Source organism: Anolis carolinensis, chromosome 3 (genome assembly GCF_035594765.1).
Source record: "Anolis carolinensis isolate JA03-04 chromosome 3, rAnoCar3.1.pri, whole genome shotgun sequence".
NCBI lineage: Eukaryota > Metazoa > Chordata > Lepidosauria > Squamata > Dactyloidae > Anolis > Anolis carolinensis.
The window spans coordinates 60,993,391-61,007,530 of NC_085843.1; the positions used below are offsets into that span (position 1 = coordinate 60,993,391).

General features: G+C 38.0%; 1 protein-coding gene across 6 annotated transcripts in view; it reads left to right on the top strand.

Annotated features, from left to right (window-relative positions):
- The window catches only part of gbe1 (1,4-alpha-glucan branching enzyme 1), a 267,486-nt gene that overhangs the window by 150,013 nt on the left and 103,333 nt on the right, over positions 1–14,140 (top strand). For all 6 annotated transcript variants that reach the window (XR_010004154.1, XM_062974985.1, XM_062974981.1 and 3 more), the window contains exons 4-7: positions 4,005–4,130; positions 5,013–5,148; positions 7,232–7,322; positions 9,568–9,777. Coding sequence is in view for 5 of the 6 variants with exons in the window: in XM_062974985.1 (XP_062831055.1) it covers positions 4,005–4,130; positions 5,013–5,148; positions 7,232–7,322; positions 9,568–9,777 (563 nt within the window). In the remaining variant the exon portion in view is untranslated. The remainder of the gene's footprint in view (positions 1–4,004; positions 4,131–5,012; positions 5,149–7,231; positions 7,323–9,567; positions 9,778–14,140) is intronic.

Below are 14,140 nucleotides of genomic sequence, written 5' to 3' on the forward strand. Positions count from 1 at the left end.
CCTTTAAAAGAATCTCTATAAAATTATCTAGCATCTTGCAAATCAGCCTAGCACAAATCAGCACGATCTTTTAACTTCAGTTGTAAAGAAATAGATTCCTATTCATAGAGTGGAGATAATTAGTTAAAAGTGGGTGAGGGGTTTTTTTACCACACTTGATTTGGTTTGAGGGGGAAATCTGAAGTTTTGACATAAATGCATTCCTGGAATAGCTATCCCACCCTGTAATAGTAAAGAAAGAACTTCACTCCAGTGTGCAAATTTTACATGACTGATTAAATACCCATGCAGATTTACTTAGAAGTAAACCACTGCAACAGAGCACATGCATATATTCTCCAATTTGAACATATTTTTTTAAAAATAGTTTCACTGTGTAAAAGTTTTGCAAAGGCATAAAGGAGCTACCCAAGTTCTTGCCCTACAACCCACCTTTTCACTCCTTGTCCTACAGGTTTTTTTACCTTTCTCTTGAAGAGGCAATGGCAGATCAAGATCTGTAAAAACAATTTATTCAATTTATATCCTGTCTTTTTCCCTACGTGGGCCTTCAGGCAGAATATAAATTAACAAGGAAAAAAGCAGGCAGAACTCCTTTTTATGCCTGCATTTGCTTTTAGCTCACCCTTCTTCTTATTAAAATGCCCAAAGTGTAGCTTTCCACTCTTACGTGGAAGTAAAGTTGTCAGCATGATGATATTTAGTTGATTATGTATTGTGTCAATGTATTTGTATTGGTTTTAAATTTTGTATGCCGCTTTGACTCCCACCCATGTAAGAAAAGTGGGATAGAAATGAAATAATAATAATAATAATAATAATAATAATAATAATAATAATAATAATAATAATATGAAATCCAGCATGCATATCATATATGTGCGTATGGACATATTCACAGTAAACTAAACAGATCAAATTGTTGTTGTTGTTTTTTCCTTTTCTCGCTGCCAGAGTAGAGTTAAAGTAAAATGACTTCTGCAAGCATTAATGTAAAGCTTATACTTCAGGAACCTAGCAGTCTACTCATCCCAGGTACTAGAATAGTACTTAACAGGAGATGGGTTAGGATCTCCTACCATAAACCTGCCCGATCTCTCCGATCATCAGGGGAGGCCCTCCTGTCGCCACTGCCTATATCTCAGGCCCGCCTTGTGGGAACAAGGGAGAGGGCCTTTTCTGCTGTGGCCCCCCGTTTGTGGAACTCACTGCCCATTGAAATTAGGCAAGCCCCCACCCTTTTAGCCTTTAGGAGAGATTTAAAAACATGGCTATTCCTGTGTGCTTTCGGAGAGTAACTGTTCTTTTGTTACTCCCCCCAACACTTATCCTCTAGACTGTTTCACTATCTGATGTCCCTGTCCCCCGAGGTTTTTATTCTGATCCCTTTCTCACCTCGAGTTTTAACTCAGTGTTCATGCGGCCCGCCCTTGTTATATTACTTTCTTGATTTTGTGTTGTACTGCACATTTTTATCTACTGTATTGGTTAATTATATTATGATACGTTGTTTGTATTTTTTGTTACATTGTATTGTCCTGGGCATGACCCCATGTAAGCTGCCCCGAGTCCCCGTTGGGGAGATGGTGGCGGGGTATAAATAAAGTATTATTATTATTATTATTATTATTATTATTATTATTATTATTATTATTAGGAGGCGTTTGCTATCCAGCAACTCTTTATAATAATAATATAATAATAATAACTTTATTTTATACCCCGCCCCATCTCCCCGAAGGGACTCGGGGCGACTTACATGGGGCCAGGCCCGATAAAACAAATAACAGTAACAAAGCAATAAAACAATTATCCCAGTAAAAAAACATCAACATCAATAAAAACAATCATTAAAATCAACGAGCAGGATACAGTGTTAAAAGCAGGAGACTAATTCGTAGATCCCAGGCAAAATGCAGAGTGTTACGAAATGGGAAAAGGAAATCTCAAGTTGAATGGACAATAAAGTGCGGTATCAAATGGCAAGACAACAACAATGGGACTATCATGGAATGGACAGATAGATTAACTGGTCAATCTATATTTTATATATATATAAAGACATGGTCATCCGGACTGTGTTTAGACATCAAAAAACAAAAACAATTGAAATTGGAAAACACTCAAAACACCCAAAAAATGAATACTGCTTTCTGCGCACACATGGAGGAGCCCCCACCCTTGGAATACCTACGTCACTAACAGGGAGCAGCGCGTGCATCCTAACTGAACTTTGAAAACCGTTACTGCACTGGCCAGGGCTGGCGGACTGCGTAACGCGAGGGAGGAGGACATTAGGCCTGCTCAACCACATCAGGCAAGTCCTCCAGAGTGTGGAGGTGAATGAGGCAGAAGAGAAAAGGGTGAAGGGAAGCTTTTCCCTTTTCCTGCTTTTAAAAATTATTTTCTTTTAATTCAGTCAGGGACTTCTCTCACAAAATAGGCCCCCCTCCCACTTCATCGGCTCTTCAACCCTTCCTCCCGTCCTCCCTCCGGACGGACACGTCCAAAAAGGGCAGAGCGTGAACGCTGGCAGGAGGAGTGAGGGAGGACAAAAGAGCTGGGAGGGAATAAGCCCCTAACATCTTATAAACAACAAGGACAATATACATACTAATCAGGGAAAATATTTCCAACATTCTGGAAACAGGGAAATTCCAAACAGGACACACCCAGGGCCAGCTAACACCTCCCAACACAGAATTCCCCCAGGCAGAAAGCAGCCACTCTATCACGCTACAAGCCCATGACATGCTAATCAAGGTGACATAATGCAGCATTCATTCTTGCATCCAACAGACAGGAGTTCTTATTCCTGCATTGGACTAACTGTATTCAACAAGTATACAAACGACACTAGCCAGTCTGGTTCCTAGCAGGGGAAACCCATTGAAAAACAACAAAAACTCGCTCCCACTATTACAACACTCTTACTTACTCTGGAAAAATAATACAAAACAATATAATGTATAAAAACAGGACAACAAATAAAGGAGAACCATCAGAGAACAAAGGAATTCCACAAATAAAACAATCAGGGCCAGCTAACACCTCCATACAAAGGATTCTCCCAAGAGGAAGCAGCCAGACTTTGAAGCTGCAGGGCCATTACATGCTAATCAAGGTGACTAATAACTGCATGCATACCTGCTGCACCGAGACAATTCATTGTATTCCAGCTCACCAAAGTAGAATTCCCTTAGGAAGAAAACGGCCAGACTTTGAGGCTGCAAAGCTATTCACTGCTATTCCACTTAAGCCACAGCAACGCGTGGCTGGGCAAAGCTAGTTATGTTATAAGAATCTATAGACATTGTATGCATTTTCCGTTGTACTCCTTGTTGCTCGACAGCCCTCATTTTCTAGTAATAGGGAGAGGAGCAACAAAAAAAAATATGAAAGAAAGAGATCAGCAGACCTGGGGTGAATCTACACTGTAAAATTAATGCAGTTTGACACCATTTTAACTGTCATGGCTCAATGCTATGGAATCATTAGAGTTGTAATTTTACAAGGGCTTTAGCTATCTCTGTGAAATAATGCTGGTGCATCACCAGGCTATAAATCCCAGGATTCTGTATCGTAGAGCCATGACAATTAATGTAGAAATTAATTCTACATTGTAATGCACCCCCAGTCATTGGATTCTTATGACTAAATTACTGGCCAATTGCAGACTCATGCATATTTAGTATTGGCCCAGGCCAATAAGTGAGTACGTTGGTGACAGAGATAGGTGAATTATTCATATCCTGCAGTTTCATGATGCTCTGTACTTTTCAGGAATTAAAATTTGTGTACCTTCTGAGATTTACAAAACTGAGTTTGACTAGGGAGGAAACTAACAGCAAATACGACTCCAATTAGTGAGGTGGGTTTGAGTAGGCCAGTGGAGACAAAGTCTTGGGTGGGGACATTGCCCACTCACCTTACTGGACCAGCTTCCACTACTATTTACCAAGTGTAACATATAATTTTAACATTGGTTCCCACTTTTTTTCTAGGTGGTGATTCGAACCCGAAGTGGAGAGGTCCTCTACCGTATTTCTCCTTGGGCAAGATATGTAGCTCGTGAAGGTACCAATGTTAACTATGATTGGATATTCTGGGACCCACCAAACCCATACAGGGTGAGCTGTTTACATATGTTAGAATTACATATTCTAACATATGAGTTTATGCTCCTATTTGATATTCTTATGTTTTATTGAATTGTGCTTTTAGCTGGATTGCTATGTTTAACTATGCTTTTTATTTTAATTATGGTTTTGTGTTGATGGATTATTTTGTATTTGTCTCTATGGGCATTATTATTATTATTATTATTATTATTATTATTATTATTATTACAAAGTGTGATCAGTGGGTAAATCCTTAGCTCTTTCTAAATTATTTTTGAACATCTAAATATAGAACATTCAGTTACTGCTTCATTTTACATTGCCTCCACTGGAAATGTTTCTTTAGTATTTATAGTCTCTTTATAAGATACTTCATGTAGAAGGGAATGTATTAACAAGTAGATAGATGATAACGTTTTCAGCAGCCCCTGTTTCATTTTTCAACAGCAGTTCAGTACCAATAATACCTCTGTCCAAATACTTTGCTCCTTGGAATGGTCTTCTTGTTGGGAGCAGAGATTAATCTCCTCCAAATCTCTCTATGGACTCCCGTCTCGAACAACCTTTCCCTAATATCTAGTTTAATACTGAGAGAATCTTTGCACAAGATGAATGTTAAGTAACTAGTTCAATGCACACCATTGTCAGATATGGCTCACTGCACAAGATAACCATGTCCAAAGGGAAAAGTTTTGTAGAGACGTTGTACAGGCCATATCTTAATTTTAGGATTTTCCAAACCTTGGAAATTTATGTGATTTGTTGCATAATGGTTGCATTTATCTTAAGCTGATTGTGCTGGTTTAGACTAGCATAGCTTCCGAGTTCTTGTCTAATATAACTGACAGTTTCTTACATTTTTATTCCCAAACCATTTTTTCCATTGTGTAGCGGAGACATCCTGTTCCTAAGAAGCCTAAAAGCTTAAGGATCTATGAATCTCATGTGGGAATTGCTTCCCCTGAAGGGAAAATAGCTTCATATAAAAACTTCACACACAATGTACTTCCGAAAGTCAAGGATCTTGGTAAGTAATATCTGAGGCTTCTTCTGAGATAAATTTTTAATGAGCCCCGTGCTTTTATTAGAAGAGCTCATTTCAAGAGCCTGTGAATTGTCTCTGTGTTGATATTTAATGCATCATAGAAATGTATTTTAGTGTACGGAACTTGTACTGAAGCAATGGTTTTATATTTTTAAAAATGGACTGAATTCCACACAAGAGATGAGTGCCTTTTATAGTGATTAGATCATTTGTGGAGTACAACATCAAGAAGTAAAACGGCTTTTTAAATTTATTAGCCCAGTTGTATTATTTGCCACTCTCTCTAGGTCATCACACTGCTGGAAGAAAAGTAAATGTTTTTTTTTTTTTTTACCATGGTATTTATGGATAGATTTGAAGCACTTTTAAAACAATAAAAATTAATTTCTAAAACTTTTTTTAACTAGAGAATTTATGGATTAGTTGATGTGGGGAACATGGATACAGCTATATACAACTAATACAGCACAGTTAGCGATTTTGTAATTCTGATTTCAGAATTACTAAATTACACAAATTATTTAAAAGAATTCCTGTAGAGTAAAGGTCGTATACCATGCTAATGCAAATCTATATGTGAATGCTCAGCAGCAGGAAAAAAAACAGAACATATGTCAAAAAGAAGGGAAAGTTGCATTGGAAATTCATGTACAGTGTTCTCTCACGTATCATGGGGGTTAGGTTCCAGGACCACCCGCAATAAGTGAAAATCCGCGAAGTAGGGATGCTATATTAATTTTGATATTTATACATTATTTTAGTAGTTATACACTTTTTTAAGTCTTTATCAACCAATTGTGTGTTGATAAATCGCCTCCTCCTCCTCCCGTTGCCGCGTGGGCTCCTTTTCTCTCCCTTTGGCTTCTCCTCCCTCCCTTCCTTAGGCTGTAAATTGTAATTTTCTATAATTTATAATAGTCTTTTAGAGTTTATTTAAAAACTGCGAAACAGCAAATCCACGGAAAGTGAACCACGAAGTAGTGAGGGAACACTGTATTATTCTTCCCAGAAAAATTCAAAAAATATATAGAAAGCAGCGGTAGTGGGGTATACAATAGCTATAGCAAATTTGCTATGTTTGTTTAGAATAAACAAACATTTTGATATAAAAAGAGTGTTCAGGATTGCAATCTAACTTTAGTGGCATCTTTCTCTTAGGTCTTAAGTAATTTGAAGACAAAAGAAAAAAAATAATAGCTGAGTTAAGCAAACAGAGTTAAAAGTTTATTGGAGAACAGGTTGAATGCAAGCAAATATTTTAATTAAAACTAAGATTCAGAGAAACTATGGCCTCCACAGTCTTTCAGAAGAGATCTGAAAGTTATTCTTTGCCCATAATCCTTGTTTGGTGGCTGAAGGGGCATTTACTTACTGACATAAAAGTTAGCTTAGCAAAAGATTTGTTTTAAGTGCCCATGGTTTCATCATTAAACTGTGCTTTTCCCTTCAGATTTCCTTCATTTAATATCACAGAAAAACATTTTGTGTTGGATAAGGGACAAAAAGAAAGGTTTTTCTTTTCCTTTGGTCCTTAGCTCCTTCACTAAGCTTCAAAGCAAAATTCCATTGCTTTAATGTTTGTTCTTTTAGAGAGATTCCTTCAGGGAAATGAATTTGGAGAAAAATATGTTAACGATTAGATAGAAATGGAATATGTTTGAAACATTAAGGAAAGCACAAGGTTTAATATGTGTGCAGTCAGTTATTCCTTTTTTCTCTTTTATGATCAATTCTGTAAATATCTGAAGTGCAGTTGAAGTTCAGGACATGCAGATTGGCATAGTTAATATTCTAAAGTCAAATTACAATTATATTTGCATATTATGTATGTCTTCTTAAAAGGCTAACGTCTCGGTATACTTAAGGGATTGATTGGTTAAGAAACTGACCTCCCTGGTTTCACTGGGAAATTTGTATCTCCCCATAGCATTGTTTTGCTAGATCTGCTAATAATTTATTGTATAAATACATTTCATTTAATATAAAGATGATCTTTGTAGTAAAAGTCATAAAACTGTAGTGTTACCATTACCTAAAATGCGTTTTCTTCTTTTTAAAAAAACAGGTTATAATTGTATTCAGTTGATGGCTGTGATGGAACATGCTTACTATGCTAGTTTTGGTTATCAGATCACAAGCTTTTTTGCAGCATCAAGGTTTGTTAAGATTGCTTTCATATGTAATACAGTAGAGCTCCACTTATCCGTCTTCCGGTTATCCAACACTCTGTATTATCCGAGGCCCAGAGTGCCCACCCTCCCTCGCTCACCCCCTCCCAGGCCAGCGCAGCAAAGGCGGGGGCAGCCATTTTCCCCTGCTCTTTTGCACACTCACCGGCCAGGTCCTGGGTTTGCTGCCACTGCCGCCGTTGCTGCCGGGACCAGCCTGGTGAGCGAGTGAGGGAGGGAGGGCCTTTGCCACCCACCCTTGCTCTCGCTCACTCACCGGGCTGGATCCTTGCTGCCGGGAGCCGGCCTGGTGAGTGAGCCAATGAGCGAGGGAGGGTGAGGGGAAGCAAAGGAGCAGTGGCATCACTGCCCCTGTTGTTTGTCCTCTTCCTCCCCCTCCTCTCCCTCCAGAGCCAGCCTGCTGGAGGAAGAGGACAAGAGAGGCTTGGAAGGTGCCCCACCTCTGTTTCTCACAACCCCCCTCCTCTTCTCCCTTGGAAGAAGAGGAGGACTAGGAGGAGGAGGAGGAGCCTCTTCTCCAGTAATAGGGGAAGAGGCTCCTTCTTCTGTCACCCTTCCTATTATCCGACAATTTCAATTATCCATCAAACTGCCTGCCAATTTAAGATGGATAATCAAGACTCTACTGTAATTTTGTTTTCTCTTTCATCTTTTTGACACTTTGCATCAACGTGTGAAATTCACTATGTATGTTGGATGCATTCTTGGGAGGACTCTTTCCCATGCTTCTTCAAATGTCTGAAATCTGTTGTAGTTCCTTGATTCATCTCTGTTGGAAATTCAGCTACCACATCGTTTAATGATGCCCTTCAATCAGTTTTGTGGCAAGGGTCTATCTTATTCCAAATCTTTGAAATGTTAGAGCACGGTTAAGGGATGGAGGCAGGCAAAAGAGCCCGTTAAGGTAACATTTAAAGGTATCATAAGGCATTGGCTTTTCATTGTCTGCTATTTCCGTATTAGTCTGGAATGCATCATTCATGAAAAAAGTCACAACTCATTCAAAGAGTATGTACTTTTGTACTCTTAAGATTTTATCTCTTCTCATGATTGTAAACCATGCAGTATGAGTTGTTTACTAAGTACTGAATAAAGATTGTGTTGGTAAATAAAATAACATTTGAAGGGTTGGAAATTTTATTTGCAGAAAAAAGATAAAATGACAAGATTATTGCAAGTCTCTGGGAAAGAAATAATTTGGAATAGGATATTATATTTGAGAGCTGTGAATTCTGGAAGAAGACAATTGGATGTAGATAAGCTACCAGATCAGCATTAATTAATTTGAAACTAGTTGGCTTCAGTCAGAGACATCTGTCTTGATTCCCATTAGTAAACTCAGTGTTCTGGCAAAATGTAAAATCAAATGGGTCTCAAATGTTCCCAAATACAGACAATCCACAGGTTTTACAAGTAGAGGGCTGTCTCCTAAAGCTCACAATCAAGTGGCACCTGAGGTTGATGCATATAATTTTCCTCATGCTGCCACTTCCAGCAAGTTGGCAGCAGATGGACTGAAACATGTCCCATTTTCAGATCTGTTTCTCCATACTCTTTGCCATCTGCCCTCTGTACCTAACAAGCCACCTGTAACAACTCAAAAGATTACAGGACAGATTGGAGGTTTTCAGAGAAGGCACACTCTGTGGTGTGCTTTCTCGTCTCAACTCAAGTCATCACTTCCATACAATCTTATAAGCTGTGATGGTGGAAGAAGGTGTTGGCACTTAAAGAAATGTGAAATCTCAAATGTCCATCTTAATATTTATCAAACTGTGAATCCTATTCAAAGAAAGACAGCTTTATTTATTTATTTACTTACTTAATATATTTCTTTTAAAAATCATATATATATATATATATATATATATATATATATATGTGTGTGTGTGTGTGTGTGTGTGTGTGTGTGTGTGTGTATTGCTTTTTCTTTAAATCTGGAACTCAAGGCAGAAAGAATCAGATATATTACATATTTAAAAGCCAAAAAATAATAATACCATTATGGGACCAACTAAAAATTGATAAATACATCTTTTGTGGTCAACATAGTTACCCCAGATATATTAGACATATATTTATTTATTTTCCACCTTATTTGAGTCCTGGGTTTTAGAAAAAGTTAGGTAATAAAGCAGAGTTTATATATGCTATTCTAGTTTCGGGAAGTTAATTCTATAAACCAATGATTTTCAATTTGTACACATTTTAGCCGTTACGGGCCTCCAGATGACCTGAAGGAACTGATAGATGTTGCCCATTCTATGGGAATTACAGTCCTGTTGGATGTGGTACATAGCCATGCATCTAAGAATTCTGAAGATGGACTGAACAACTTCGATGGTACCGACAATGCCTTTTTTCACTCTGGTACTAGAGGAGTACATGCACTCTGGGATAGTCGACTCTTCGACTATGCAAAGTATGTATAACCAACACGAAAGAGGTATTAATTTTTTCCATTGCTAAGTATGCACGCATAAGAAATCAATTTAATTTAAAATTTAAATTAATTTAATTTAATGTCTGTTTTTTATACCTTCAATTTGCTGCCAGTTCCATTCATATGCTCCTTGAAAAGATGGACATATTTAGTTCTGTTCAGAATAACATTTTCCTCCCTAAATTCCAGTTTTGTTCTACTATTACATATTAGAAGTTTATACGTTTAAGACAGTTATGTTGTCCGACATCTAATTACTATTGTAAGATATCTTCCCACTCTTTCAATACAGAGGATAGAGAGTACTTTGTGAAATATGTGGCACAGTTTCACTGAAAGATTGTTGAAACAGATAGCCTAAACACCCAAACACAGGGAGATATTTAGGTTGTCTGGACCAACTAAAAGACCCTTATATTATTGTCTTGTTATCTTACTGGAAGGTTCTTAACACTTTGCCAAATAATGATCACAACAAAAGCCACTGTCATAAAATTTAGAAGTTCGATAGTTTGTGTGATTTGTTGTGGATCAAGGAGCAGCTGTCATACTGTTTGTTGACTTATAAATAACTTAAATGAATGAATATGTAGAAAATATGTTTACTTGTTGAGAAATTGCTAGGTCGCTTTTCTTTATAAATAATTATTTTTATTACAAAATAATATCAGAGTCACAAAATTTCTAAAATATATTAAAACAATAGAATAATAAAATAGATAATAAAAGAAGTTTGAAGCAAATTTTAAAACTTGAAGATTAGCAAGCCACACCAATTAAGATTTTTAGAATCGAAAAGCCATAAGAGCAAACCTGAATCTTAAAAGGAAGGGATGCAGCCTCTGGGAAGGGAGTTCCATACTCTGGTTCCCACAGGCTCAAAAACACAACTAGGGGCATATAGCAGGACTTCTGGTGTTTACAGATCTTGTCTACACAGTAAATAAATAAGATTGAATGAGTAACCTTCCTCCTGCCAGATAGTGTTACCAAACTATGCATAGTTTGTAAGAGAAAACTAAATACTGAATTTCACCCACAAATGGACTTAGAAGCTAAGAGGTAGAAGTAATATGTTTAGTTATATAGACTAGCTATATCTGGAATCTTGTTTGCAAAATGGGTTCCATGTATGTTTGTATTCCACGTTCCCAGCACAGTGCCCTGCTCACACTCCAGCAAGGCAGTTTCCCAACACCATGGGTGTTAGAGAACCACCATTGCTGGACCAGTTTATAAATCAATGGTCTTTTAGTTTCATGCAAGGATTGGGGGGGGGGGGGGAATCAGCATTTGACATATGTGTTGTCAAAGGCTTTTTAACCCAGTGATTCCAGCCATTAAAGAACCCAGCATTTGACATACTTTTTCAATGCAGTATTTTGAAATGTTGAGACACTATTTTTCATTCTGAGCAGAAAAAAATGTGAATGTTCTTTATGTTCCCTCATTTTAGATTATTTTTTTAGTGACTGTTTGAATCCTATTCATTCTGGATTTTTTTTTTTTAAAAAAACCCCATCAAGTTTTCTTTAAGAGGCATGTGGAATTTCCTATACCCCAAGCAGATGATCCCTAATCTTTTACAAGTGATGTAGGGGAAGTGATTACAAGTGATCTTCAGGATCCTTATTCATATTTGTGAGCAATATGAACAAGAACTAATCTAAACAAGTCATCATATATCAGTCATTCATTTACGACCATCTTGACGGTATTTAATGTTTTAACCTGCCAGCTGATTCTCTATCCCTCCACCACCATTAGTAAGCATTCTGTACTCAGTGTAGAAATGTGAACTTTAGTTTCAAGTGGGTTTTTGTCATCCCCTTAAACATTTTCTTTTTTATTTCTGACAACTTGGAGATTTCTAACTCTGTTCCTCCCTCTCTCAGGAGAGTAGACTTGGTTATAGAAATATACAGTGGGATCTTGGTATTCACTGGTGTTTGCTTTCGGAACCCTTGCTTCTCCCTCATTAATATCAAGATACAGTGATGCTGATGTCCCATGGTGTAGTAAAATGGTGTCCCTTATATAAATGGAAAAATCAAGGTTGGTCGATGGTTGGCTCCATTGATATGGAGAACTATACACGATATGTTATCCTTGCTCTTCTTTGAACAGCTATGAAGTGTTGTGAAAAAATTGCTTTATTACAAGAATGTTATTTGTTATTAAAAATAATATGCTTTCCTGCATGCTCTTGAAATAAAGTGTGTATTTTTAAACATGCATGCCCGTGCATATTAAAGCTATTTCTTCAAAATAAATCATCCTAGTTCAACTTATTCAAACTTTTAAATGGAAAAATTCAGTTAATTAAGTCATACTTTTAAAAGCTGCATCCATACAGGAAGGTTGTCATCCTGCAGCAGTTCAAATTGATTGCAGGTGGGTTTTCTCTAGGGATGTAGTTGAAATCGCCCATGACTACTATATCTCTTCTTTGTGCCTGTTTGGTCAGCTGTTGACAGAAGGCTTCATCAAGTCCTTCATCCTGACTCGGAGGTCTGTAGTAGATACCCACGATGAGATCTTTTTGAGTCCCGGTTCCCTTGATTCTTATCCAGATGCTTTCAAGCTGGTTTCCCGGATTACAGTCTTGTATTTCTTCTGCAACGTAACTGTTTTTGACATATAAAGCTACTCCCCATCCTCTCCCCTTTGTTCTATTTCTGTGAAAGAGGTTATAGCCCTCAATTGCTAAATTCCAGTGATGGGAGTCATCCCACCAGGTTTCAGTGATGCCTATGACATCGTATGTGTGGTGCTGTGCTAAGAGTTGGAGTTCGTCTTGTTTATTTCCCATGCTCTGTGCATTAGTGTAAAACCCCTGTGACCTCCCCTCGAGCTGTTTATTTGAGATTATTGTGCTCTCTGTACTTGGTCCTTGCTGTGTTTGTGCAGCCCTCCATTTAGCCTTTTGGCGGTTCCCTGTGGTCGTGGGTAATATAGTGTTCGCCAGGCTGTTGTTCCCCTCCCCCAGTGGATCTAGTTTAAAGTGCGCCTGATGAGGTTTGTGAGTCTGTGTGCAAAAAGATGTTTTCCTACTTGTGTGAGATGCACCCCATCACTTGCCAGTAGGCCATCCTCCTGGAAGAGTAGGCCATGGTCGAGAAAGCCAAAGCGCTCCTCCTGACACCATTTTCCGAGCCAGTTATTGACCTGTACTATTTTTCTGGCCCTTGTAGAGCCATGTCCTACAACGGGGAGGAGGGATGAAAAGACCACATGTACATTATACAGTTTTAGCTTTGTTCCTAGAGCTTGAAAATCGTTTGTGATCCTTTGAAAAGTATGCCTAGCGGTGTCATTAGTTCCTACATGAATCAACATTCGCTAGAATGGTACAAGAGAAGTAATATATTCAGATGAAAGCAAACAACTATATAACTCTGGTTTTATGTTTGGTTACAAAAAAGCAAACTATTATTTATTTGGGTTGTTGTATGTTTTCCGGGCTGTATGGCCATGTTCCAGAAGAGAACACTTCTGGAATATGGCCATACAGCCCAGAAAACATACAACAACCCTGTGATCCCCGTCATGAAAGCCTTCAACAACATATTATTTATTTACTTTATATCCCATATGTTTCCCCAATGTGGGACCTAAGGCACAGCATTGGTTATTTTAAAAAATAAATTAAAAACATAGCATTTCAGAGGTTTTTTTTTTTTTTTTTTTTTTTAAAGTCAAATAGACAAGCCCATTGAACATTGATTTAAAAATTTAAAACTCATAACATATATTCATACTCATCTAAGGAAGCAGACTTAGTGTATGAAAGCTTATGCTACCAAGTTCATTCTCTTAGACTATGAGATCCCTTTGATTACTCATGCATTTTTAAAAGACTCCCATAAAAAGGTCCTGTTTCAACAGTCTACTAACAACTAAAGACCTTCCAAAATACAAAGATATTTTACAGTTGGTAGAAAAAGAGCAGGGAGTGGGCCAACCCAATATTTCATGGGAAGGGATATTGTATTCTGGGGGCTCCCTTGTCATCACCAGGCAGTGGTTAGACTGAGATAGAATCCTTACCTTAAAATCTCAACATTTAGACAAGCTTATTGTTATGGTTGAGCCTTCTGGCTCCGGTACTGGGAGACGGGGTCGTAAGACTCCTCGAGAGTCAGACTCTTTTGAGGAGCGAGAAAGGAAACGGCTTCGGGACTTATTTGCAGAACCAACTGACGAAGACTCATTTGAGGGTTTTACCGAGGGAATGGAGGAAGAAATGGTTAGTTCAGAGGAGGATGACATGGAATGGACTCGTGTGAGGGAGGATTTGGGTGCCACCGGCAATGTTAGCATGGGAGGCGATTGGCGGGTT